The following is a 27,099-nucleotide window of genomic DNA, read 5'->3' as shown; positions in this document are numbered from 1 at the left end:
ACACTCACACTTACATTCTAGTCACTCAAATAAGAGTTTGCAAACTAAAATATTACATTAACTGTATCTATACACATATTCATAAATGCATAATATCTCATCAGGCAAAGAGGCATAGTTTGCTCTAGATAATTAAATATGATAGACGCACAGCATCTCTGGCTTGTACATGTTACTAATTTTCAAAGAACTCAAAAACAATAAAAGATATCTAAATTCAAAATTTTCTCAAACATAACTTAATATCTCTCTCTCCCTCTTTTTTTGTTCATGTAAAAACTGTTTCTTCAATCTTGCAGAGCCTTGGGGCACTATTAACATAAATGCTCAATAAATATGCAGTGAGCTTAATGAGGAGCCATCGATCATTCTCCGACTTCAGTCTTGCAATGCAATTCCCATATGCCCTGCAGAGGCTGCAGCATGCGCTGTACCAGAGCTGAGAATGCTTATACACACACACACTGCCCTGCAGCCCTCAAATGGGGCTGGAGGATGTCAAGTGCAAAGAGCACAAGGGTCTGGAGTGGGAACTTCAGAAATTGAGACATGCTCTCCTGTATCACAGACTGAGACACATTTTACTGTATCTTCACATTTGTTTTTAGTTTATGAAGCGGGTCAGAATTTAGTCTTAACTCAAGTCCATTGCAAGAACCTGTCAGCATAAATATCTGCATTTTAAACCTCCCATTGTTGGAGCTGAAGATGACTTAGTGGTTAGGAACAGCGATTGCTCTTGTTGAGGACCAGAGGTCTCCCAAGAGAGCAGGCAGCCACCTGTAACTCCAGCTCCAGTGGCATCAGAGTCTTCTGGCTTGTGAAGACACATGCACTCTTCCCTCATACATGCAGGATTAAAAGAATAAAAATAAATTATTTTTCCCAACATTAAAAGATCTTCAAAATGTATATTACGTTGAATCACATGAAACTGCTGTTTGTATCAGGCAATATGAGACAAATCCCAAAAATCTCATAACAGCAAGACTTGGGAGCTCTGGATGTCTAGACCAAACAAATGAGTACCTAAATACAAATTTTCTTAACATGCCTTTGCTCGTGCTCAGTATAAAATAGGGAGATGCCACTGTTTTTTAATAAATCCCTAATATTTTCCTGCGCCCAAGAAGGAAAAGGAAGCCAACTGCTTCCTGGTGCATACAGTTCGTCCATGAGATACACAACTTCCCAGCAGAGGAAAGACACTGTACTTCCTGGAGCAGCTCAAGACCAAGGAAACACACAGAGAGGGCAAGCCATTTCCTGCCAGCCAGCTCTCCCATAGATTAGCTTCCCACCTGAGTTCTCACCATGAACCCACACTAGAACACACCCATGTGCTAACGGGGCTCCCACTCAGTACCAGAATCATCATTTCACATAGACCTGGAAACAGGAAATAGCCACAACTCAAACCCAAGAGGCCCAGTTCCCCACAAGGACATAAACACGGCCCTTGGCAGATCCCAACTCTTGTGATACAGCAGCTCCCAAGTGGGAGGATGTCTGCTTCATCTTTCATGTCTCCTCATTCATAAAAGCAGTGTCCCTTGAGACCACAATACACTGCTTTCATGAATGTCTCCGTGCTTCTGCTTTTGCACTATGAATACAGAAAGCAGGAGAGACTGAATGGGCTGTGCTAGGAAGCTTGTGGGTCACATCCCCCTTAGGGGCCGCATATCAGATATCTTCCATGCCAAATACTGCAGTAGGAAAATTAGAGTTATGAAATAGCAACCAAATAATTTTGTGGTTGGGGGGTCACTACAACATGAGGAACTGTACTAAAGGGTCACAGCATTAGGAAGGCTGAGAACCGCTGCTCTAGGGAAATACAGGGAGGTACCAGGCAGTGGACTAAGCAGAGGCAGAAGCTCTGAGCCCCATCCAGGTTGCTGAAGTGATGCTGATCTCCATCCTAAGTCAAGAGAGACTGACTTTCATATCTTGGTGCAAATGGTAGCTAGATTGGAAAATAAAATAGGAAGCAAATGTCCCAGTATTTTTTATTAAAGTCCTTAAAAATAAACATGGAGAAGGATGAAGATGTCAGGAAGGGTATTATGAAGTTGTAATGAATTCTGTAATTCACGGATTAAACCCCAGAGGAAGCCCAAAAGACAGGCTTCAAATGCTTTTTAAAAAATAGTTTAAGAAAGATGCTAGTGACCCTCTCATTGAGGGCCAAAGAAATGGAAGAGCAGCTTAGGTCTTATGGCTTGCGTGGTTCCTTTCCATGGCCAAGGGGGTTTCTCCTGCAAGCAGACTTCCTGTGGTGACCCACAGCACCCAAAGGCCAGCAGCTGGATCAGAGAGGCCAAGTGATGACCACTGAATCTAACTACAATGCCTAATCTGTGCTTATAACACAAGCAGCCACAAAAAACCACCTAGCCAAATCTACCTATTATATGACCAAGAATACAAGAGCTTTTTTGGAAATGAGTGTTTGTATAGAATAGAAAGTGATGTTCACAACAGTACTGAGCTCCTGTAGGTTAGAACATGATGTTCACAATAGTGCTGAGTTCCTGTAGGTTAGGATGTGATGCTCACAATAGTGCTGAGTTCCAGTACTAATCTCCTCATTGAAGTAGCCCCAGGGTAACATCACTCATGTTGCAGGTCCCCTCCGAGGCATTTCATGGCAATTCCATCAAAGCAATGCATCTGAGGGACATACTGTGGTCTGTAAAGGTGACACTCTTACACCCTTTCATTTTCTCTTATTACCTTACCTACATGAAACTTTAAAATTGCCATTTGCTTTACAGATCTGTGAACTTCCTATTTCAAAGACCTAACGTTCAAAAAAAAAAAAACTTAACAGCTCATTACACTACAGGACATGTACATACAATAAGGCCTTTGTCCTTCAAATAAAAACATAATTTTCAACATAGTCAGCTTCCAGAAGCCAAGGGAACTGACATCCAAAAGCTAATATAAACACCAAGGCTTGTGTCAAGATTTCAAAGTTAGCTTCACTGATGGGGCTGGAGGTGACCAGGCTCTGAGGGCCAGCCACAGGACTGGGGGCATTTTTCACTGTGACTTTTGGAAGTGGGAGAAACTCCCTGTCCTGCGGCTCCTGCCTTGTCATCAACCACTCTGCTCTCGACAGCAGGACATTCCGACAAGAGGGACCATTCCTTTCATCACAATGCAAACAGCTCTTAATGTCTAGGAGAGTCTATATTTTCAAACGCAACTACATTTGCTTTTCAAAGGGGGAAATGTGTTGTTCTAATGATTATTTAGGATGTTGTTAGTAGAGGAGGGTGACCTTTTGTGACAAACTTTCTGGGAGTCATGTTTTGGAACGTGGAGTTCCATTCTGGGGAGAGCCATCCCAAGTGTTAATGTAAACTATAAACAGGAAACTCCAGCACTACTCCCACTCAAGTCTCAAGGCCGTGGACTTCTCAATGACGCTACAGGGCAGTTGGAAAGATCATGACAAGTTCTTACACTTCAGAACCCCATCCCTTAAGGCAGGAATCCACCCAAGTTCTGCATACAGGCAACACACACCATGGAAGAAAAACAAGAGTGTGCTCTCAGAGGGAGAACAAGGCCAGAGCAGCATGTGTGTGCTGGGTCTACATGCTCAAAGTCAGCCAAGTCCATCTGGTCTGAGATCTGTGTAGGACAAGACCCTATGCTACCAGGGTACACAGCCAACTGGACCATATCATATTCTCTCCAAGGCCTGCTCAGTGCTCAATTTTACTTTGAGCCTCCTCTGCTTCTTCCTGATGCAGTGGCAAATACCACCAAAGAACTAGGTCTCACTCAATACACCACACGCACTAGTTGTCCAAAGCTAGACACAGATGAAGCAAGTGAATGCTTCGGGATGAGAAACCACCTTGCCAAGCACCAAATATGCTGGGGCTTTCTGTCTGTGTACAAAAAGGACCAAAGTTACCTTTCCTCAGACTCAATGTCCACCCTGAGCAAATTCAGAGGGAACACATTTCACAGGCATTGACAATCAATTGTATTAGCGTTCCAAGCCCTTCTTAGGAGGATCCCAGACAGTGATTCCACGCACTTCCAGATGGAAGCCTTGCCCACAGTCCAGAACAGGTTTCCTTATTTTAACTCACACTCTGGTGTGAAAGACCATCACCACACAGAGGAGGTTGTCAAGATACAGAAATATTCCACAACGTACCTAAAGCCACTCCAACATTATGGGCTAGAGTCTAGAAGTATACTGTGATTCCTAAGGCATGCACTTAAGAAATGTTGAGCTCAAATATGGTTTATGGCATAATACAGTTGACCCTCCACATCTAAGGGGTATAAGTAATCTAGATATAATCATAAGCATACAGGAGACTGTGCTTGCATTACAGGCAGACGCTCTCCAACTTTATATAAGGGACATAAGCATCCAAGGCATCCTGGAGACTTCACTTTTTTAAAGAAAGAATCCCCTTGACACTGTTTACACAGGGCTTTCACAGACATCATCTCATTTAACCATGCATCACCTCAGCAGATATCCACTGCCACCAACTGGAATGAGATGCCACAGACGAGGTGAATTTACTAGGAGCCACAACTAAAGCTCAGAGATATGGGAAGTGACAGATAACTACTAACAGGCCTGGGTAAAACTTGAGTCCACACCCTCAGACACAAAATCACCCTCCAATACTGCATATCGCTGGCAAAAAATGAACATTAAACTTTTTGTGAGAAACGAAGGTATCTTTACTTGAAGACTTAGATTTTAAGACATAAAATCATATAATATTTTAAAAACACCATTAACAGTTTAATAGAGCAAACTTCAAATGTTTATAATAGTTCATTTTAATATTACTCATACTGTTTTAATATTGTTGTTCTTATTCCTAAGAAAAGAAATATGCCTCCGTGTGGCCTGATCCATTCTGCATTTAACCATAAAAACATTCCAAAACCATGCTGAAAAGGTATATTACTTCTGCCCATGAAATTAGTTTTGTTTTGGTACCTTTTAAATTTTCATGTGGTATTTATGTATTCACTTTTGGTAAGATCTTTTAAAATCAAAGTTGGGAAACTTTGTGATCTTTGCATTAATTTTTCAAAATCCCTATGGCAATCTTAGCGTTGGATCATTGACAGCAGGGTTCCGAGCCAGCCCCGTGTATGATCAATTCAACCTCATGAGCAAATGCACAGCAGTTCTCAGGCAGCTGAGGCCCATTCCTTGCTGCAGACAGTTCAGAGTCATGATGAGAAAGCTCCCACTTTGTAATTTTCCATAAATTATCAGTATAATTTTCTTCAGTATTTCACTGCACTGGTTTGTCTTCTCAAACTCAAAGGCCTTGTCCCCTGCCTTCCACCTTCTCTTCCTGCCTCCAAAACTATAGTCTGTTTCACTGGGATCCCCTTACGTATCTGCCACGATGTCCTCCTGGCTAACATTTCAGACTCAGGCTTTAAAATCTCCATTCAAATCCCAAGCATGTGTCCCCAATGTTTATTTCTAAAGACAGTCACCCCGTCCTGATCTCTCTGCAGATCAAGACTCACTTCTCAGAACCTGCAGGGCATTTTCCAAATACCTCTTTCCAGTAGACAGTTGCCAATGTCTTAGCAAGTCAGTGAAACTTGGCTGGAGAGATGGCTCAGTAGTGTTTTCTGCTCTTCCAGAGGACCAGAGTTCAATTCCCAGCACATACATGATGGCTCACAACTGGCTGATCTTCCAGCTTCAAGGGATTCAACTGGACTTCAGTGACACCTGTACTCACGTACATTGCTATGGTAAACAGTTTGCTCAATGAGTAAGGCAGCAAAGCAGAGAACTGCATCTCTGTAAGTGTAACGGGAGACAGGCGCCCCCCCACAAAGATTTCAAGGGGGTGTTCTGAGAGAAAACCATCTTTCGTCCTAGCAGCAGTGCCAAATGCTGAGCAAGTGGCTGCAACACCAACAGCCTCCATGCCACTCACCTCACCTCACATCATAGCTGCTGCTTTCCAGGGCGCTGTTTGTAGTATTCTCCCAACACTGACTTACCGCCACACCTTCTTCCCATCCCCACCGCACACCGTGCTGCGGGACGCTTGCTGCCGCCTGACCACACCACAGGCCTGCAGTCTGTTTTCCAAACTCCGGCCCAGAGCTCATACAGGCATTTAAATAACACATCTTATTGTCTCATGTGGCTCTCAAGAATGCTAAATGGCCCCTTCTGACCCCAATAACATGCAAGGGACTTTTTTTCCTTATTATGTCATTTGAGAGCTCCCAGGCTGGTTCCTTTAGAGCTCTTACCTCCTGTTCCATCAGAGCCTCAGGAGCCTTAGGCGAGCTCTTCACACAACCCAGGCGCACACTCTCTTTCCCCTGCAATGCTTCGCCTAGATCACATTACCAAGCCTCCTCCATGGTCTCACTGTAGTGCAATTTTATCCATAACCTAAATGATTTGGAGTCTGTCGTGAAGCTTTCTGTCATTCTTGTAAACCTTTTTGGTTTTGTTGTGCCCTCTTTATGTTTTTATTGTTTTCTGTTTATGATTTTATTGTACCAGATATTGAACTTAGAACCCATCCTAGGCATGCACTCTACCACTGACCTATATACTCCAAACCCTTAAAAAATGTTTTTCATTTTGAAGTCTCCTGTCACTAAGTCATCCATGTTAACTTTAAACTTATGATCCTCCTACCTCAGCCTCCCATGCAGTTGGAATCATAGGCTTAACGGAACAGGTCCAGCTTATAAACCCTTTTTATGCATCTATGCCTCTGCCCCACAAGACTGTGGGTAAAAATCTGTCCCAACTGGGCTTGGTCTACTTAAGGCATCCAAGCAGCACAATGACTTGAACATGGGTCAGTCTGGAACTAATGAAACAAAATAGAAGTAGAGAAAGCTATAGAATGAAAAAAGTACCGTGTGACTGAATTTATAGCCTGCTCCTCCTAACGCCTTGAGCAATGCTCTATAAAATTAGAACTAGGATTCAACAGGTCTCCAAACACACACCCAGGTCACTTGATGATCTGCGCTAAGTCCACTGAGCACACCTGGTTTCCACACGCAGCCGCTACAGACTAGCTCTCCTCCCAAAGGCTTCTGTATACCACCCACCACTCAGAGGGCCACAAAGACTGTGTGAAAAGCCGACACCCTCTGCTTACCCAGCGGACACACGTTTATTAACTGGTTTTGTTTTTTCCTGGCCCCTGGCTGCCTGGCTCCCTGCTGTCTTCTATTCTCTCAGCCGCACTCAGTGTAGTCTGAGGCACGCTCAGCATTATTCTCTTGACCTGAAACATGGGCTAGCTTTGATGCACAAGGTGAACGCAGGACTGCATTTGAGGGCCTGGGGCTGGGGAAGCGGAGCAATGAGTAAGTGAGCAGCACTTGGGTCTGGAGCTGGGTCGAGACTTCCACAAAGCGGGCCAGGAAAATCCCCATGATGCCAGACCACTAGGCAGTTTTTCCAGAAGTTTGAGCACCACAGCTCAACCCTATCTGCCAATGAAAGTACAAGTGGAGGTGACCCCACAGGCAGGGAGATGTAAATACCCTACAAGAAAGGAGGCCCACTCCGATGGAAAGTTTTTCTTAATGTTTAATAAAGAGCAAGGGGAAAGCTCACACCAGGGCCCCCAGAACACTGGACCAACAAGGAGCAGCCATGACCAGCCAGCTCAAGTAGGAGGCACATAAACCTCTCTAAGCTTTCCTGATGTAATCGAGTTGGTTCACAGAGAAGGGTAGATGTGATATCACCCCTAGGCCTCTTCTCCATCATTTCTTTTTATTCTGTCCTGACAAACCTCCAGACCATTTCATCTGAGGAAATAATAATTTAAAGAGTAACACCAACATAGTAATAGCAGCAAAAAAAAAAAAGAAGAAGAAGAAGAAAAGATCATCTCAGGGGACTTTCTGCAGCCTAAGCCTACAGTCTAAGTGGTGTTCACACCACTGAATTCTCGTGGCAACCCCACAGGCTAGACATTGATATCTATCCTACTTTCCATGTAAAGAACCAGGCTTAGGGAGAGGACATAACTATCCACCTTCACCACTCTTTAGATGTGAAACCAGGCTTCTTGAATTCCTAAACTAAACCCCTTCCCCAAAATGACAGGATGCCAAACAAATGTTGCCTCTATCCCTGAAAGGTTCTCCAAATTCCAAGACAGGTTTGTGCTATCAGCTCAAATTCCATTCTGTGGGCCACCGTGTGGTTGCCAGGAATTGAACTCAGGACCTCTGGGAAACTATAGCCTTCAAAATTCCATTCTGACTCCTCCCACAAGGAACCCTGAGCTGGCTGGGTGGAGGGGCCTCTCTGAAAGCTCTCAGGGGTGATCAGCCAGCAGAAGGAGACTGCTGATGTGGACAGTAAACTGATTTCACATCCCAGTTCCTCCTCAGGGCCTGTGTGGCCTCGGGTTTGCTCTGCTCCTCTGAGCCTAGAAAACTGTGGAGGTGTAACTGTCTCAGAGCTGGCATCTGTGAATTTTCCAGCACAACTGTTTGAATACCCTTTCCTCAAAAATGGTTCTATTGAAAGGCATTCAGCCAACATTACCTTAAAAAAAAAAGCAAAAATAAATACAAATCAATAGACTGGATCACTTCTGAAACGACATGTGACATTTTTGAGAAGGGGGCACGTGTCTACATGCACACATTGCAAGCCAAATGTCCTTGACTCCAGAGGCTACTTCACTTTCCCAGTGCATGGCTCGCACGGGACCCAAACCCTGTAGCAGCCCAGCTCTGATGGCCTCTGCCGTACTCCAGGCACTTAGACTGTGAACCATGGAAAAGATAAGGATTTTCTGGGCTGAAAACCTAGAGAGGCAGAGACAGTTGAGACTCAGAGATGCTAGAGCTGCTCCTTGAGCGATGGAGGATTTTTGTGATTACGAAAGTAGAAGACAAGCAGACAAGGTCGGCTCTGTTAAGCTGCTCAGTCAGCTCCAAGATAGGTGGGGCCTGCTTCTTGTAACGGGGAGTTCGAATGGCTTTTTATGAGCAAGAGCCCATTTCTGCATTGCACCTCTGGATTTAAAAGAGGAAATTTCAACCTCAGGAATAATGTTTTTTGCTGAACAAAATGTACGCCAAACTAAGCTCTGACTTCTGGTTTTCAGTGTCCCAGACTCCAAAGTTATCTCAGGTTTCTAGTCCTGGGCGGAACTCACTGGCTCCCACGACTTCCTCAGCTGCAGTGAGGTGGGAAAAGACCCAGCAGCACCAACACCCCTCCTCCTGTGCCTGGAGGGTTTGGGGGTGGCCGTGGGGCAGAGAGCTGCACCAGGGTCATGTACCTGAGTATGACTGGCCCCCAACAGCAGGGCTTTGGGACAGACACCCATGTGTGTTCCTGGTGTTATTGGAAAACTAACTCTATCTGGTGGGGGGGGACGGATTGCGAAACAAAACAGTATGAGGTCCCTCGGTCCCATTAAAGACTGTAAGGTGCTGGGACCCTGCTAGGACACACTGCCTACCTGGATCCCCAGAACAGGGCTCTACTCCCCACCTCTGCCCTGGAATTCAGGAACTGAAGACTCAGCGCCCACCCATTTATAAAAGAGTTCTGCAGACATGTAGTGAACAGATTATTCCTGGACCACTCCATGGTGTGGCCAGGAGCTCCGGCCTCTGCAACTGATAAGTGAGGGTGGAACTGTTCTAGACTGTCCGCTCCTGCTCACCAAGTCCACTGCACTCACTGTCATCCTCGTCCCCTGAGTGGCCACAGAAATGTGTTCATTCTATCCCCGAACTACTCCAAACCTTAACAGTTAAATCAGGCTGAGTGGATTCTTTGGGGTTTTTCAGGATTTTCTGACACTGTAATTACACTTAGGACTCTGTGCCACCGACTTCCCCCAACTGTAAGTCCTTTCATCTTTTTAAAGCATATATTGAAGGTTTGCTCTTTTCATACATGTTATGAAACAAGATACAAGCTTGCACCCAACCCTAACTACTTTATTCCAAAAAAGCTGGACCAACCCAAACTAAATATTCCTATGTCCCTAATCCAAAATTGAGTTAAACTATCACATATCTTCCAATATTCCTAAGTAAACCTCACCCAGGACCAAACCTCCCTGAAGGTCAGCTGAAATCGTAAAGAGATTTTTTTTTCCTTTTGTGCAGTGTGACTAACAACTGCTAACTACCTAAGCTCTGGCTGGCTCGAAGGAACAAAACAAAATCATTGAAGGAAGGCCTGAAGGTAAAGACAGTTCAACGGGCTTTCTCCCTTCTCCATCTTCTCATTTGGTAGCTTAACCACCAGCCCATTTCTCCTACTTATGAGTGTATGCTTCAGAGACAGCCATAACTCTGAGCATCAGCTCAGTAACTCTGATAAATAAAACACTAAATACTGTGCACATAGAGTGTGACCTCCACAAGCTACTCAATTTCCTAAGGCTTAGCCCCAAGAAGAGCAGGAACATCTCAAAGGATTTTTACGGGGATCAAGTTAAATAATGCAAGTCTCAAAAGCTGCCTGGACAAATAAATAAGGTTTTGGAAATGTTTGCTTGCCAATACTATCAATTTATTAAATATATCTCTTTTCCAACCAATGTATAAAAATCTCAAGCAGCCTCCTGACCCATCCAGCAAGAAATCCATGGGTGTAGCAGATCCCCTAGAAATGTACAAGAGTAGATAGAAATGTTTACCACCTACTCTTCCTCAGTTTGACTAAGCCGTCACAGATGTGTGAGAAACAATGACACTGAGAACTTGGGCTCATCCTTCTACATCCCTGCCAAGGTCATGGTCAGATATCACTGCTATAGCAGCTAAGGAAGGAGTTTGAAGGAACAATGATACTGCCAGCATCCCCCCCAAAAAAGAGTGTGGCTTGTCCTCTACATGTTCTTTCTGTCCTTAAGAACTTAGCTGATACCTTTACAAAGCACAGAACAAATACGATATCAATTTTCATATTACTAGGTCTCTACATGGAAAGAAAGGAACTATCCATCATGGGGAAAAGGATACTAGGAAAGGAAACCGCCTTGTGGGGAATGTTTAATAACATTACTTGGTAGTAGTTTGCAAAATCAAAATGCATGTTTAAACTTCACAAATAGTAATATCACCAAAGAGAAAAGTAATAAGTTCACAGATAGAGCTCTCAGCATTTTGAAATATCACTTAGGATAATCTCTGCTAAAATGTTGAGAATAAAGTAAAATCATTTATTCACATTATACAAATAAATGACAGGGGGACACCATGTTCACATGCCACACTTGTAAACCTATAACCAAGCCAAATTTTAAACTTAGAATTTTTTTCAACACATTCTTTAGTGAAGATGGTTAACACAGCAGCTCGTTCACAGAAAAAGCACCTTTCATTAGGCTGTGATGCTCATTGTCTCAACCAATGAAACACACGTTCACTTGTTTCTATGACTCCTTTACTCCAGAGCGTGATGATTATTTGATGCAAGCACAAACTCATTTATCATTTCCTAACATTGACCTCATCTCTTGTCACAAAGGAATCTGGGTCCTTTAAGACATAGATAGCATGGCTTTTGTCTGAGCAGAGTTAGATACTCTAGTCCCATGCGGCTGATTGGGATAACAAGCTATTATCTAAACATCCCTGTAGGGATCTGCTCTTAAATGCCTTAAGGTATTTCCAACAGGATTTCATGATGTGTCATTTTAACTAAGTTTTGCCAAAAGTAAATGTCATGTAAAACACTCCTAAGCAAGAATGTTGCTCTTTGTAGATCTGCATGTCTCTCAAAAAGTCTTTTTAGTATAGTTTAATCTCCTTCAGCCAGCTATTTATCAGAATTATCAGTAGTTTAAAAGCTAAAATAACTTGAAACAAATGATCTGTTTGAATCTACTAGCCACTGCCAGTACTAACTGAGCATTTGACAGCCAAGTGTCACTCTCAGTTAGGAGGAGATCCTTCCTCCTGACCTGTGCTTCCAAATCAGAAAAGCAGCCTGTACTACAGAGCATAAGCCAGCAAGCCAGGAAATGCGAGACATCAACCAAGATTAGATCTTGTCCTACATTTGTCCTCTATGGCAGTCACCTTTTTCCCTGCTCGCATATCTTATCCTTGACCACTGTATTTAAATGCTATCTCAGCATTTCCCTGCTGAGCTCACCGGATAGGACCAGTGCAGAAAGTTGAATGGTAGCGATATCTATAACTTCATTGTAGTAGCAGGCATTCTAAACCATAGCTTTCCTGAAACAATGCTGTGCAAAATCCCTCCTGGCTTTTGCTTGTACAAAAGTGATGTCAAAGATAAGAACTCTCAGCCTGATGAGGCAGAAATTACCAAAATCCATAAAACTAGGAAATTCAACTGGATTCAGTGCATAAGCTCTGTGCACTGTGGTAATGGTCAAAACCAATTTTGAGACACTTATTCAGTCATGGTTAACAGATGTAGACTTGACAGCAGTTAGGTTCGCTTCACCTGACCTGTACACTTACCAAGCACACACACATAATGCAAGGGTTGTCGGTGATAAATGGGATTTGGAGGACTTCCCCTTCATTTTCACACTTTGCGACAGACCCTGAAATGAAAATGGAAATATTTTAAATCTAAATATTGCTTAACGGAGTTACTGTAAAATCTTACCTTTTAATGCCAGTAATCTGAAATGTTTTGCTTTACACTATCAAGCTTACCACAAACAGGTCTCCCCAAATCTATTTAAAATAGTTTGGCTTAACACGTTTTTGTTTTCCTAAGCCACCACAGTACGTAGATCGGTTCTCTGTTTTGGGTTGGTTTGAGCACATATTTAATAATGACAGTACTCTGGAGGGAGGCTTTTGAGCTACACACAGACTCACACACCAAACTGGTCATCAGGGAAGATTTTAAATGTGAACGAAAGAACGGGTCTTTCGGGTAGATCTGCCTACTGCTGTGGGTTGGAATCACTTTTTGAAATGCAGTCTCTTTTCTCTTAGAAATATTCTACTTTCTGCACCAGGTGTCAGTAAAGCGTGTCCTTCAAAATAGCAGCCGAGGTCCTCACCTGCCTGAAAACATGTAATTATTATATCCTGCTATTAGTAACCTTTAAAAATAAGATCGTTTCTTTAAATTCAAGGTCTGGAAAGCCATGCTTTTAAAACGCTGCCGAGCACAGTGGATTTATTGGAATCCTATGAAGTGAGAAAAGAGGATGTGCGGGAAACAGCGCTGTCTTTTCCTTAATTGCATAGGAGGGGTTACGATTAAAGCAAGGTTTGAGAAGAAGATCCAACGTAAGTCAAGAATTTTCCCAGCTTCAAATAGCAGAGTGCCTATCATCACTCCGTCGAAGATAGCAGTCACTCAGCCCCCCCATCTTTACCTCAACACCCTTCCCACCCTTTTTCTCTGGGCTTCTCCGCATCCCCATCTCCCGCAAGAGACAGGCAAGGTGGGCGCTCCCCACCCTCACATCCCCAGGCCAGCCAGTGCGGCTTCTCCCAAGAACCACCCCAGCGTCCCGGAGGACTGGTCCCTCCCGCCCCCAGCCCCCTACCTGTCAGAAAGGAGGAAGCCAAAGACATGGGGACCCCGGAGCAATTGAGCAGCAGCAAGACGCAGCAGGTAATCCCAGGCGAGCGTCGGCAAGGACGCTCAGCCAGAGCCCTGACGCCGGAGAACCAGAGCATCGTCACCTGGAGGGAATCCCGGGCGACTGCAGGTCCCGCGTCGCCGCCTCTGCTCGGCGGCCGCCGCTCCAGTCAAAAGGGCTGTGGGCCGGCGTGCCGGGAGACAGTCGGCAGAGGGAGGCGGGCGCCCGGAGCGGCGGGGGAGGAGTGGGGGCGCCCCGGGAGGAGGGGTCCTGCGGCCAGCCTCGGCCAATGCGGCGGCTTTTTTCTAAGGGAGTTGCTCGCAGCGGGTTAGCCGTCAGCCCCTCAGCGCCAGAGCAGGGCCGGGAGGAGGGGTGGCGAAGCGGCGGGAGCTGGGGATCGGCGGTGGCGCTGCCGAGTGCGCTCGCCGCTCTGGAGCCGGGCTGGGTTCTCGCTCCTGCACGAGCAGCTCCGGCCGGGTCCCCGGGCTCTATGTCCTGCCAGCGCGCTTGCTCGGTGCGGGAGAAAAGGACGCACTGGGTGCTGTGCGGAACCCGCAGGGTCGCACGAGAGACCACGATCCCTGGGCCGGAGCGACAGTCGCTCCCGCGAACACCGTGCCAGGCGGTCTAACCCTCCCTGCAGCCCAGCCGCGGCCACCGGCCCCGGGGAGCAGCCGGAGCCGGGAAGGCGCGTCTCCAGCGCCCGGCGCACCGCCTCCTCCCGCGCAGAGGAGCCGCCCCCAGCCGGGATGCCACCACCCGCTCACGCCCGGAGCAGAAGACCCGGCGCCTCCCGCTGCTGTCCCAGCTCCGAAAGGAGTCACGGACCGAGTACAGGAGGAGCCCCTCAACTTTTCACACCCCCTTGTCTCCCTCAGGGAAAAGCAGGGGACTCGGGAAGCTGAAGGGACGGAGGGGCGAGTGGCCTTGGAGAACAGACTCCGTGCTTATGCCACTGCGGGCCTGACACTAGGGAGGGCAGAAGTTGGAGCCACAGGAAAGGTCGGCTAACTAACACGCACAGCGGCCAGCGCCTTTCTCCCTTAAAAACGAAGAGCGGCGGCTCAGACTCCGCCCTTCCCAGCCGGAGCTGCCCGGGACAGGGAGGTGCGTTAGACTAATCATTCATTCACTCTCGGGCCAGGGAGGGACCGCCGCCGCTAATCTCCGCCAGGGCCGCCTGCTCGGCGGCCTCCCAGCTGGGCGCACGGTGGCAGCCACTACCCTGCAGCGCTTCTAGCCTGTGCGGCCCTGGTGTCCCCTTTGATCCCCTCATCCCGCCCACGGTCCCCGCTGAGTCCCAGCCTCCCGCCAAGCAGTGGCTGGCTCTACTCAAAATGGGTGCTAATCTAGAAACAAGAATTTTTTATAACTACGTTGTGAAGACGCCAGGTGAGGGTGAAGGGCGCTTGGCACATGTTGGAACGGATGGTCAGCTGTCTTTGGCGCCTATTGTGACCACAGGCTCCCACCCGAAGGACATCCAGCAGGTGCCCACAGGCATGCTAGTTCCTGCAGCGCCTTGTGGATCCAGACAATAACCGCTGGAGAAGCCAGAGAAAGCAAGCATTTCCTCAGTCTCAGACCAGAGTTTCAGGCAGCTCTAGTGAGGGCTCCTTTGACAATAAGTCAGTACTTGGACACAGTTCTCCAGCTTCACCACCAACCACCCTTACCTAGCCACACCCCACCCACCCACCCCCTGCGCATTTGTTTCCTTTTGCAGTGATTTGGAGGCTGCTTTTAATGAGGGCTTCGTGGCCAACATCCCAACGCAGCAAGGACCACATCCCTGTGACGTGAGAAGTGGGAGAAAGGAGAGCTGTCATTAGCTTAGCATGCTCCATTTCCCTCTCAAAACAGATTCTGTGTAAAATCTAAATTAAAAGAGACAAGAGCGATGCGGTTACTTGTTTTCCCCCAAATAACACCACCGCAAGATGCCTTGGAAGGCAAAGTGTTGAATGTTTTGCTGATTTCCTAAGCCTACAGAATGGTTAAGCTGTAAACACACACACACACACAGAGAGACACACAGAGGAAAGAGACAGACACAGAGACTCAGAAACAGAGAGTGTGTTTTACTTCCCATGGGAACTAATTGGAAAAGAAGTTAAAGACAGAGCTATGACCACAGAACGGCAGTCAGCTGGAAGGCACTGTCTCTATCTAGAATGATTCTCCCTGGATGGTGTCTCTAGATAAATTTATTTGTTGTGATTCAAGTAAGGAAAAATGAATGATGGAGATCCTAAGAGACCTATTTTGCCCCCAAATGTCCCTAGATTTGGTTACAGGTACACTACATGATTGCAAGACATCTGAAGACCATGCCTGTGTCACTCTGAGATACCTTTCCCCGGCACGGGTTGAGTACCTCAGTGTGCATGACTAATTTTAGGAGCGATCTGGATGTGTTTGACATTTCTATCATGGGTGGCCAGACCTTCTCCTTAGGGACAAGCCAGAAGTCCACCTGAAGAAAGCTTTTACCAGCCTGGAAGCTGTGAGTGAGACTGTGAACAGAAGAAGCCTTTGGGAACCCAGCTCTTCCTGTGTGCCCCTCACGATGGGCTCTGCTTCAGAAAGGACCGGCCACCTCAGAAAGGCTCATCAGCCATTGGCTTTGTCACTCCTGAGTAGCACCCTCTATCAGCTGCCAACTGGTCCCTATCTAAGCCAAGCTGAGGTATTCCAAGAAGGGATCCAGAGGGAAGGGAAAAGAGAGGGTGGCGAAGAAGCAAGAGGAAGGTGGGGGAAAGCTTGCACTGAAAGGCCTGTAGTTTTGTTTCCATATTTAAACAAAATGGCGTGGCGGTACCATCTACATTCCCAAATAATCTTGACTGGAATGCAAAGGAGAAAAAGAAGGGGGGTGAGGTGGGGGCATTTGGCTTTACTTGTTCATGGGTGAGTAGGCAATGGAGCCCAAAGACTAGGGTCAAACTCAGGGCCTCTCCTGGGCCCAGATCTACAAAGTCTCATCTCTTGCTCCATAAAATAAATATGTAACCTGGCCAGATGAAAAAGGAGGCGGGTCTTAAGGTTAAGTGTTATCACATCTCTCAAACTATGATTTCAATCCATGCTGAAAAATTCACTGAACATGCAATTTAGTAGTTTCAAATCACTTTCAGAAATCCTCAACCACCTTCCTCATAACAGTGAAAACAGACTTCTCAAAAGTGACCTGAAGTAAAGGGAATGTGAGAGGAAACACTGACGGGCTAGGGGTAGTCCACAATGTGTGAGGGTTGTGGTTACGAACAGTATCATCCTGAGAAAGTTTGACTTTACACTTAAGAAAAATGAAGGACTATTCTATGAAGGCCCTAATTTGATAAGAGAAACTCAGATACTGTGAGAAAAATATAGACGGCCCACAGACATCAACTCCAGATGACTAAGAAAGAAAACCATGAACTAAGTGCCTGGTTTTTCTTTGAAACACTCAGACTACACTTCTTTAGAAGAGGGATTATTTTCGCAAGTGCATTCAGTAATCTGGACATTTGGTCAGTGTGCATGGTAATGCCAGGGAGGATCATTTCCATATGTTAGAAATGGTTTGGAATGATAACATGGATTATGCAGACAAGTAATTACTTCTCGATCTCTTCAGTGATAGTTATTTGATTCTTGCTAGGATGAAACTGAAAATGCTACTGCCAAGTCTTGTTCTGTTTTAGCACTGGAGGTCCCAGAGAGCATTTGAACAGACTCCTTCCCCCTTTCTTTTGAAAGAGAAAAGATCTAGGTTGGGAGGAGTGCTTGCCTGACACATTTGATGCCCTGTGGTCCAAGGGTAGGAAGATGCAGAGCTGAGAGAAATGTGACTTGCCAGGGCACTATGGCTGGATAGTGGCTGAGCCCATTAGCAGAGTTCCGCTGGCTTGTGAGCATTGTGCTTTCCAGTACAGATACTCTGCCTTGGATTATGAGTCATAGGAATTACAGGAAAAGGCCAGATGTGATACAGAGTTAAGTTACAGAGCTGGCACAATGGAACTGAACAGGACCCAAAGCCACAGGTTGTATGACACCATATGAAACAGGCTATGATTGAGGTCCAGTGCAACCGTGAACTTGTTGTTAGGTAACTAGCCTAGAGTGCTAAGGAACTGTGCTGTCCTTCCAGATGAGTTAATGGACTTCCTGTTTCATCACCCTTCAGAGTAGCTGGGGCCCACTGAAGCCAGGAGTTATCCTATAGATTATAGCAACAGCATTTCCTGCCATTCCCAAATGTAAGAGACTTTGAACTTACTTTCTTTTTTTAAAGATGGAGGCTGGAGTGGGGGGACTTGTGACAAGAACATTATTAAAACTGAATTATTCAATCATTAGCCTGGTCCTTTTGCACAGAACCATTTACCCATCTCTTGTAATTCTAAGGACTGCACCCATCACAGCATCTCCATTTATAAAGCAAAAACTTGGGGATAAAACTGCTAATACCAAGTCATTTTTAAAACACCAGTTGCCCTGAAATAACAAAGCCACCGCTGTTTATATTTAGTTTTCAGTTTGAACCAATACTGTAGTAAATACCATTCCTTCACCACCTGGCCCTGACCCATCACAACCCTCAACTCCGCCTTTGCCTCTAGGATAATGGAGCCTCATTACAAATGAGGTAGAAAGATGGGCTGGGACACAGTGTCTGCGCGCTAAAATGCCTATGTGCTAAATCCGTGAGGCTGAAGGCCACACATTCACTAGTTTGACAAACATAATAAAGTCCATGTTATTAGAAGAATTGTCACTTTTTTGAAACCCTTAAAATACAGTCATGTATGGATACACTGTCAGGGAGTTGCTCTGAGGAAGGGTCCCTCACTCTCCTCTCCACCTGGAAGTTACTTTGCGAAACTAATGTAACCGACTCTGGCTTTATTCACCAAAATTGTAGCTCCATCTTGAGGAAGTAGGGAATTGACAAGACCCTGAGAATAAACCCAGGGCATCAGGCTACCAAGCTAACAACTTGCTCCTGTTGGTCTAGGCTTCTCTAACTACAAACTGTAGGTCTCATTTGTATTGAGTATCAACAGAGGAGAGAAAAACACTATCCTTTCAAAACGATTATGTAGGCAACCAGAGTGCTACCTAGTGTTGTAAGTTCAGGCTGACCCTCCTGACCATCTCTCAATTTCAGCTCTCCCCTTCTTCCTCAGTGTAGACGTCATCATTCGTGCAGTGCTTCTGGTTATGAGCAGTAAAGATCACAATTTTCGGTCTTTCTGTTGGTCATACTAATCATCCCGATTCATACTGCTCCTGTGTAACTTCTAAGCAACGAGACAGTCATACAAAGTGTCGTGAAAGGAAAGGCATGTTCACCCGTCTTTCCTTCCTCCTTGCCAATGACTGGAATACACACATGGTAAGTCAGGGACTTCAGCAACCTTTTTCTGTCCTGAGGGGGAAGCCTCGGGGATATAGCAGGGGCAAGAAGAACGTCTGCACTTGATGTCATGAGGTGTAATCCAAGTTTGGCCTCTGCTTACCTGAAAAAGAGGGGAAATGAATACGTGTCATGTTCTGTTCCTTGTTAGTTAGTCAGGAACTTTTTCCCAATTCAGTTTTGTGTTGCAACATGAATCAAACATGAGACATTATGCTAAGTGGGAAAAAAAAACAGTTTCACAATAGCAGGAGGTATCTGCAAGAGCGAAACCATAGAATTGGAGGGAGAGTGGAGGCCGCAAGGGCTGTGGCAGGAACAGAGAACCTTAGTGGGTATAGAATTCTAGCTTGCAGGGCTGGAAAAATGGCTCAGTGGTCAAGAGCATTGGCTATTCTTACAGAAGACCTGGTTCACTTCCCACCACCCAAATGGTCGCTCACATCCATCTGTTACTCCAGTTCCAGGGGATCCAATGCCCTCTTCTGACTTCCCTGGACACCAGGCATGCTCAAGGTGTACATACAGACAGAAAAGCAAAACAGGCATATACATAAAACAAGTAAGTCTAAAATCATACATACACACATACATTTACTGCTAGCTTTGCAACATGAAAGGCATTTGGGGCCTGGGGAGATGGCAGAGTGGTTAAAAGCCATGAGGACCTGACATCCTCAGCATCCACATTAGGGACTGGGTGTGGCAGTACTCATCTATAACCCAGCTCTAGAGTAGTTGACCAGGCAGTTCCTGGAGACTTGCTGACAAGTACTTGTGGTGAAATGACATGTCCCAGGTTCAGCAAGAGACCTTGTCTCAAAACAATGAGACAATGATAAAAGACATTTGACATCAACCTCTAACCTCTACATGCACCCACATGGACATGAACACTTACATACATACTGTGCACAAACATATGTGCATACATATATAAAAAGAATTGTAAATATTGATCGGCAATGGAATGGTTGATGTACTTAACACCATTACCATGAATTTCAAATTTTAAACTTTTAAATTGAAAAGTTTATAAAATACTTTCATTATCATCAAATTAACATAATCATTAGCCAAAGAGTAGAGATGGAAAATACCAAGGAAAGTTTTATAGTCATATGATGGTGTGTGTGTGTGTGTGTGTGTGTGTGTGTTGTGCGCATCTGTATCTCTTCATTAAATCCATTTAAAAAACACACCACAGAGATAGTATAATTGTGCCATTTTATATCTGAGTAAGATTTAACACAAAAGATAAGAACACCATCCAAGAGTACAAGCAAACGTGTGGGTGCTTTGCTGTTTTTATTTGTTACAGAATTACTTCTTAATAATCATGTAAAGTTGCTGATGTTGGCATAGCTCTCCTTAATAATCAGTGGTAACGTCCAGCTTTGACTGCTATTAGGTATTCTTTAGTGGTTACTTTACTATTCATATTTATTTGGTTAAGGATAAATCCATTCACTGGCATGTATATGAAGGCTTCTGAGTTATGCATTTTTTATTTCTTAATCAAAGATTGTTTTCCCCTTTGGTTTTCAGTTCATCTGTGCTACACTTATAGAGTACTCAAATGAGACCTTGGAGATATTTATAGATACCAAGAGTTTACAATTAAGCAAGTCTTATTAAAAATAAAACATAGCCATTGGTTTTCTAGGCTTCATTGATTATGTGGTATAGACATGTATTTAGAGAAATCTTAAAAAGTGATGTACATGACCACTGTCCCCTCTGGGGTATCAGATCAAGTGTCTGTGAAGGTTAAAAAAAACAAAAAACAAAAAAACAGTTCCTGCTGGGTTTTTATCTCCTGATACTCTCTGCCAAAAAGCAGTCTTCTTCAACTTGAATTCTTTTCCTTCCCCAAGCTGGGCTTTCCAGTAATCTCTCATTATAAAGATAATAACCATATTCATTAACAGTCCCACCATCAATCAGAAGTCAGTAAAAGAATAAATCTCAAGTCACCAACACTTAAGCTGTCAAAGCTATTCCATCAGTCCTCATCTAACTGATAATGGCTTGTACCAACTGGATTGGTCAGTGGTGATTACTGACTGAATGAAACTAATGTCACTAATGTTCGAAGCACCAGGGGGAATTCTCAAGTGTGCCATTGATGTACCATCTTATCCCATTTTTTTTCCCTGTACGGTCTAAAGGCTTAAGACAAGTTGATTTGTTTTATGAGCCTGGCCCCCATCAAAAGGCAAAATGGTTTCACCTCTTCTTGCTTGAACTTGAAATGGATTTCTAATATTGTGTGTATGTGTATACATATACATACATATATCAAGAAAAACTAGAGACTTTGGGGTATGAAAGGACCCTCAGAAAGCATCTAACTCAACTCTTTCATTATTCAAGCCATCTGAAAGTCAAATAAACCAGACAGCTTGCCCAGTGCTGTGATGGACCTGATCCCCCAGAAGACAAACATCCTCTTCGGGAAATATCACTCAAAATGTGGTTCCACCAAGGACTGCCAATCATAAAACTCCCCACTCAGTCTGCATGCTTAGGAAATGGGAAGCTGATGTGGTCCAAACTAGGCCAATAGACTCTCATCTCTTTGACCACATCCATCGCTCCAGGATAAGGTGACCACAGCTTCTCCCCAGAGCTTTTAAAACTTTAGTTGTGGAGAAACTCTTTGTGAATTCAGCTTCATGGTGAGAGCTGAGCAACTGTTGGCCAGCCAGACGTCATTGGCAACATAAGTCTATAAAATTAATATAGAACTAATATAGGACCCAGGTTAATAATGGTGCTATATAATAGCATTATGTGATTAATTTATTGTTTCAATATATTACAATAAGACCCTGGTATAAGTAGTGTCCCAATTTAAATGATAGAAGCTAAGTGCAGAAATCTTAGGCATTAAGACAAGAACTTCAAGGGAGGAAAGAGATCAGAGAAAGCTGGCCTTGCTGGTTTCTCAGATCACAGGATATAGATGTCAGCAGCCTGTACCTCATCCTGGAGCCTACCTTCATCTTCACAACTCATGTAATTCTTTCTGGGCAAACCGAACAATCAATCTTGAGGCCACTCAAGTAAGCGAATCCACACATACAAGAAAGCTATTGTGTGTGTGCAGGTACTGCATTCCGATGCAAGGCCATCCTTCCGTTCGACTCTCATTAGACTTGCATAATTTCTACTACTCTCCTTTGAGACACTATATTGTCTTGGGAAGTTTGTAAAGCTTTTAAATGTATAAATATATGTGTATTTTATTTGTGGAAATAAGAAGGAGTTGGAGAGAACCCAACACCTTTACTGAATATTGTAATTGATGTGGGAGGGGAAAAAATCAATTCAGAGAGAAGAATCCAGTTCTATTGCATTTCTCATCCCCAGAGTGGCTTATGATGGACATAATGGCTGGACATTAGCTCTTGCCTACTAACAGATGCAATTAAATGGACCCCAGACAAAACAAACAAGTAAATGGCAGTCTATTTATAGGTCACTTTGTTCTTTCCTGCTAGAAATAGCTTGCCTCCTGGGCAAGGGACAAGGGCTTGTATCACCTGAGAAAGTGTCACTCTTTTCTCTTTAGCATCAGGAGCCTCTGATAAGCGTTAGCATTAATGGGAACCTCCCACTCCACCCCACCCCACCCCACCCCCACCCAGGCACTGTGAGCAGTAAGAACATGCTTATTGGTTTTAAAGTGGGTCACTGGGCCTCTGCTCTAGTCCTGTTTTCCCCAGAGGCAAATGGGTGGGTTTAAAAAAACAGGAACTGGAATTGTTCATTTTGATACTTTTTTAGATTAGGATAAGTCATGGCTTTCCCTTACAGTTTGGAAAACAGTCTTAATATTGTCTGAAGTATTGGAAACCAGGCTTAATGTTGCCTGAATTATTCTCTGAACTTGGTATTCCTGTAGGTCAGAGTCCCATAAAGATGATACCTTATTGTCTAACCTGTGAATAAAAAAACAAAATGCTCTCCTTAATTCAGTGCTCTAACAGGTAATTTGGTTTTGAGTTTGTTTTTCTAGTGGAGTATATAGTTTCCTGATTCTCAATGCATTAGGAAACAATAGCATAGTAATTGTGCAAACAACTGAAACTTCTTTTGGTAAGTCAAAAGTCACCTATAGACCTTCCACTTCCTTGAAACCCAGGGTGCTTCCACTGGATGAGAAGCTGCTATAAGGTTGTTTCAAGTGAGTCCCAGACCCAGAGTCAGAAAAACTTGTTAGAACCCATCGCATTCTAACATGGTTCCTAAAAATGCCTTATTCTGCAAAAGGGCATAGATGCATGCATGAAGTTCTCTGCTTAAAAATACCTGTATCTGAGGTGTCTGGGCTTTAAAGCTAAAGTGGGTCACTTCAACAGGCAGATGGGATCTCTCTGTGACTGCTCCTCCAGAGAAGTGCTCTCTCACACCTGAAGGGTACTCGTTTAAGTCAGTTCAGGTGTTGGGACACAACATCAGAATTGGAGTGACCTGATTCTAAAAAGTTGTGTTTGGGGCTCTTTAAACCTGCTTTGAAGTGAAGAAGTAATATCAATATCTTTAAGTAATATCAATATCTTTTATGTAGTTTAAATACAGTAATTAAAAAACACCACTCACTGAGCACGGCGGTGGTCTGTAAGGTACACTTTCTGCTGTGTGTTCTTTGACTTCTTTGCTTCTTAGTACTCCAACCCCTAAGAAATAATGTTTAGAAATGAGTTAGTTCCCCATTGTTACGCCTAGGGACAGTACACAGAAGCTTAACAAAGTGAGGCATTCATGGCTGGACAGGCAGGCTGCTGCCCTGGAGACCTACGACAGGAGAGCGGTGTGCTCTGCACCGCGTGTCCTGTAGGTGGCAGCACCGGGACCTCCTGAGCATGGGGCCAGCGTTCTGTGTCTGCTGAGCCAAGGATGGAAGAAGCTGGTACATCTGCTGGAAAGTGCAGTTTCCCCGGGCATGCGAAAACTGCACCTTCCAGGTCTTTCCAAGGCTTCCTTCGCCGAATCGGAGAGAAGCTCAGCGGTTAAGAGTGCTCGCTCCTCTTCCAGAGGACCCTAACTCTGCACCCAGCACCCATGCCTGGCATCTCAACTGCCTGTCACGGCAGACCCAAGGGGAATTCAACACCTCTGGTCTCGAGGGCACCCGCACTCACTTTCATATTTCATCTACTGCACCGGCACACATAATTACAAATAAAACATGTTTTAAACGATATGTATTTTTCCCTTTCCCTTCTATTTCACCTCCTCTGAATTTAATTTTGTTTTTTACACTTGTGTGGTTTCTTTCTGGGAGTGGGGATGATTTTAGCTAAGAACACCTCTGACCAAATCCTTCTGATCCAACAGTAAGGGGCTGTGGGAAGTCTTTTGAGATTGCTCCTGACCCCCTTTAACACTCTGGGCACCCCCACCCCTGCTCGGCCCCAGCTTGAACAGGTAGGTGAGGTAGTACTCAAGGACTGTGGAAAAGTAACAGCAACTGTGCACTCCTGTGGTGACTACCTTGCACAGTCTTCAGCAGTCTGAACACCTTAGCTTATAAGAGCCTTTAAGCTAGGTCAGGATGTGGCAGGATAGTCAGTAGATTGCCTAACACAGGATGTAGTAGGCAGGGTAATCAGTAGATTACCTAATGTCAGATAGCAACTAGGGTTCAAATCTAAGCAACTTCCTTCTTGAATTGGTGTTTCCTCTCAATGGAAGACTATGAAAGCAAGCAAGCGAAAAGGAAGGCAAAGAGCGAGGAGGAGTATGTGGGAGGATTTGGAGGAAGGAAAGGGAAGGGAGAAATGATGTGATTATACTATTCATCTCAAAAATGAAAACGAAAAGAAGTAAGAAGCAGGAAAAGCAAAGGCTAGTGGGCAATTGCTTGCAAACAGACTGCGTTCTCAGTGTTCTACTGCCCACAAATAATTAGGATACTAGACTCTGTAGTGGCATGATTTGGGCTTACATCAGACCGAATAGGGCTGTCACAGGTGTGACAACAAAATAGAGGATGCCCTTCAGAAAAGCACCTGGAAATAATGCAAGAGTCTGTTAAACAACACCTGGGGCTGGAGAGACAGGTGCATACAGAGGACCAGGTTTCGATCCCCAGCACCCACAAGGTGGCTCACAACAGTCTATAACTCCAGTCCCAGAGGATCTGATGCCCTAGTCTAGCCCCCATTGGGTACTGAACACTTGTAGCACACAGATGTATATTTGAATAAAACACTCACACATATAAACTAATTTTCAAAAGAAAAGAAACCTCCAGCTAGATTGGACAAGGTCTTGCCAAGCGTTGGCTCTATAGGGTCCACAGTCTATCTCATTCCGTGGCCAAGAGAAACACAACTTTCTTTTGTTCTCCACGAAATTGAAAACACTGGTATAATGCCATGAAATGTTTCCTTTTATGGACTTTGAAATTCAAACATATCTGGTTCTACTTTTTTCCTTTTTTGCTGTTGTTTGTGTGGATGTGGGGGCAGGATACAGATGCACGGGAGGTCAAGGGTGGCTAGCAGGTATTCTCCTTTGTGTCTCTCTACCCACTTTAATTTACACAGCATCTGTCATTCCATTTGGAGCTTATCAGTTGAGCTAGGCTTGTCGGCCAATGGGCTCCAGGAACCCCCCTGTTTCTGTCTCTCCCCCAACAATGGAATTATACGTCAACACCACTTGCCCAGCTTTCATATGTTGAACTGCTGGAGCTCCAGACTCAGGTCTTCATGTTTGTGAAGAAGGCACTTGACTGATGGAGTCATATCCTGGCTGTCCTACTTAAGCAATGGTAAACTAAGTAGAACTGTTTGAACCGTGCCGGACTTGCCGCAGGAGCTTCCTAATGGTTTCTCAGTGACATTTCCCAGTGTTTATCTTTCAGTCTCTATCTGGTCAACTCAGAAACCCTGCTCCTCCATATATACTAGACTAAGGGCCAGCAGCATGCTGTGATTGGTCCAGACTTTCACTCCCTCACTTGCATTGCCTTAAAACGACTGTTAACCTCTTTAAACTGCCACCGGGCCGGCACACATCTCCCCAATTGTCTCCACCATCTGTCTCTTCACTGAAGTCTGAGCCTCGGTGCTGTGGAAATGGTGCTGGTCTGGTTCTGCCTAGTCATTTCTGGCTTCTAAGACACTGTTTTTCTGGTTTCCTCTCCTAGTCCTATGCTGTCCACTACCCACAGCCTTTAGGCAGCCGTACCTGGCTATTGAGCTTAATTAAAGCCTGAAAATGCTCTTTTCTCTCACACTATCTGCATTCCAGGTCCTTAGTGACCACACATTTTGGACAGTGCCTATTATAGAACATTTTAATTACAGCGAAAAACCAAATGAGACTGATTGACTGAATGTGTCTAAATTCTAACTATCCTTAGGGCCCAGATCTATCGCCTAGGCGACAAAGACACTTCTGGGCCCTCCCCGATGCAAGTTATCCTTCTCAAAGCAACAGGTACCACCAGAACATCTTAACAAACTCACTGGTGACCACTGAAGACTCAAGATTCCAGGCCATATGCTACTTCAGGGACAGCAGCTTCTCGGCCTTAGTACATGATGGATAAGTACTTACAGAGCCTACTGACACTAGGAGACAGGGAACTTAATATTATTCTAGTATAAATAAAGTTAGGACACTCTTTTGTCCCTGACCTATTGGTTACTTTACACATGTTTTTCCCTTGACCCCTCCACTCACACCTGAAAAAGCAGCCTGTCCTCATCAGCCCCAAGAAAGCATTGAAGAAAATGCAGAATTCAGACGTTTATAACAGCAATTGCAGTCTATTCCTCACATATAGAGCCCATTCCTGACCCGGGCTATGACCCCTTCATTTCTTTCCGAGCAGAAGAGTGAGGGTGAAGCTGTAGAGACAGGGATATCCTGAACAAGGGTAATAGTTCTGTGGGTAAAATGGTTGTGGTCTCTTAATACATATTCATTACCTCATTGTCGTCTCGTTTCATAATGGTGTGTGTGTTTATGTGTGCATACACATGCAAGCATGCACACTCATATATATATATATAGTCCTACTACAGGTATTTAGGATATAGCAAAAGAATGTACAGTCATGAGGTATGGAGTAAAAAGACAGAGGTCTGA

At 44.7% G+C, this 27,099-nt stretch overlaps 1 protein-coding gene and 2 long non-coding RNA genes across 5 annotated transcripts in view; 1 reads left to right on the top strand and 2 right to left on the bottom strand.

Moving 5' to 3' along the window:
* Bmper (BMP binding endothelial regulator) overlaps positions 1–13,969 on the bottom strand; it is a 251,492-nt gene extending 237,523 nt beyond the window's left edge. For all 3 annotated transcript variants that reach the window (XM_040729927.1, XM_040729928.1, XM_040729929.1), the window contains exons 1-2: positions 13,545–13,969; positions 12,493–12,578 (exon numbers count right to left, since the gene is read on the bottom strand). In XM_040729927.1, coding sequence (XP_040585861.1) covers positions 12,493–12,578; positions 13,545–13,677 — 219 coding nt within the window. In that variant the 5' untranslated portion in view covers positions 13,678–13,969. The remainder of the gene's footprint in view (positions 1–12,492; positions 12,579–13,544) is intronic.
* A 369-nt stretch (positions 13,970–14,338) lies between these two features.
* On the top strand, positions 14,339–17,920 carry LOC121133456. Its single transcript, XR_005870299.1, has 2 exons — positions 14,339–14,687; positions 15,307–17,920. It is a non-coding gene; the product is annotated as an uncharacterized LOC121133456 (long non-coding RNA).
* A 407-nt stretch (positions 17,921–18,327) lies between these two features.
* Positions 18,328–23,715, bottom strand: LOC110342538. Its single transcript, XR_002384634.2, has 2 exons — positions 23,596–23,715; positions 18,328–19,090 (listed from the first exon to the last, which is right to left on the bottom strand). It is a non-coding gene; the product is annotated as an uncharacterized LOC110342538 (long non-coding RNA).
* Positions 23,716–27,099: the final 3,384 nt, after the last annotated feature.

Source organism: Mesocricetus auratus, unplaced genomic scaffold (assembly GCF_017639785.1).
Source record: "Mesocricetus auratus isolate SY011 unplaced genomic scaffold, BCM_Maur_2.0 Super-Scaffold_100022, whole genome shotgun sequence".
Classification (NCBI taxonomy): Eukaryota; Metazoa; Chordata; class Mammalia; order Rodentia; family Cricetidae; genus Mesocricetus; species Mesocricetus auratus.
This window is presented reverse-complemented; position numbering and strand designations above follow the sequence as displayed.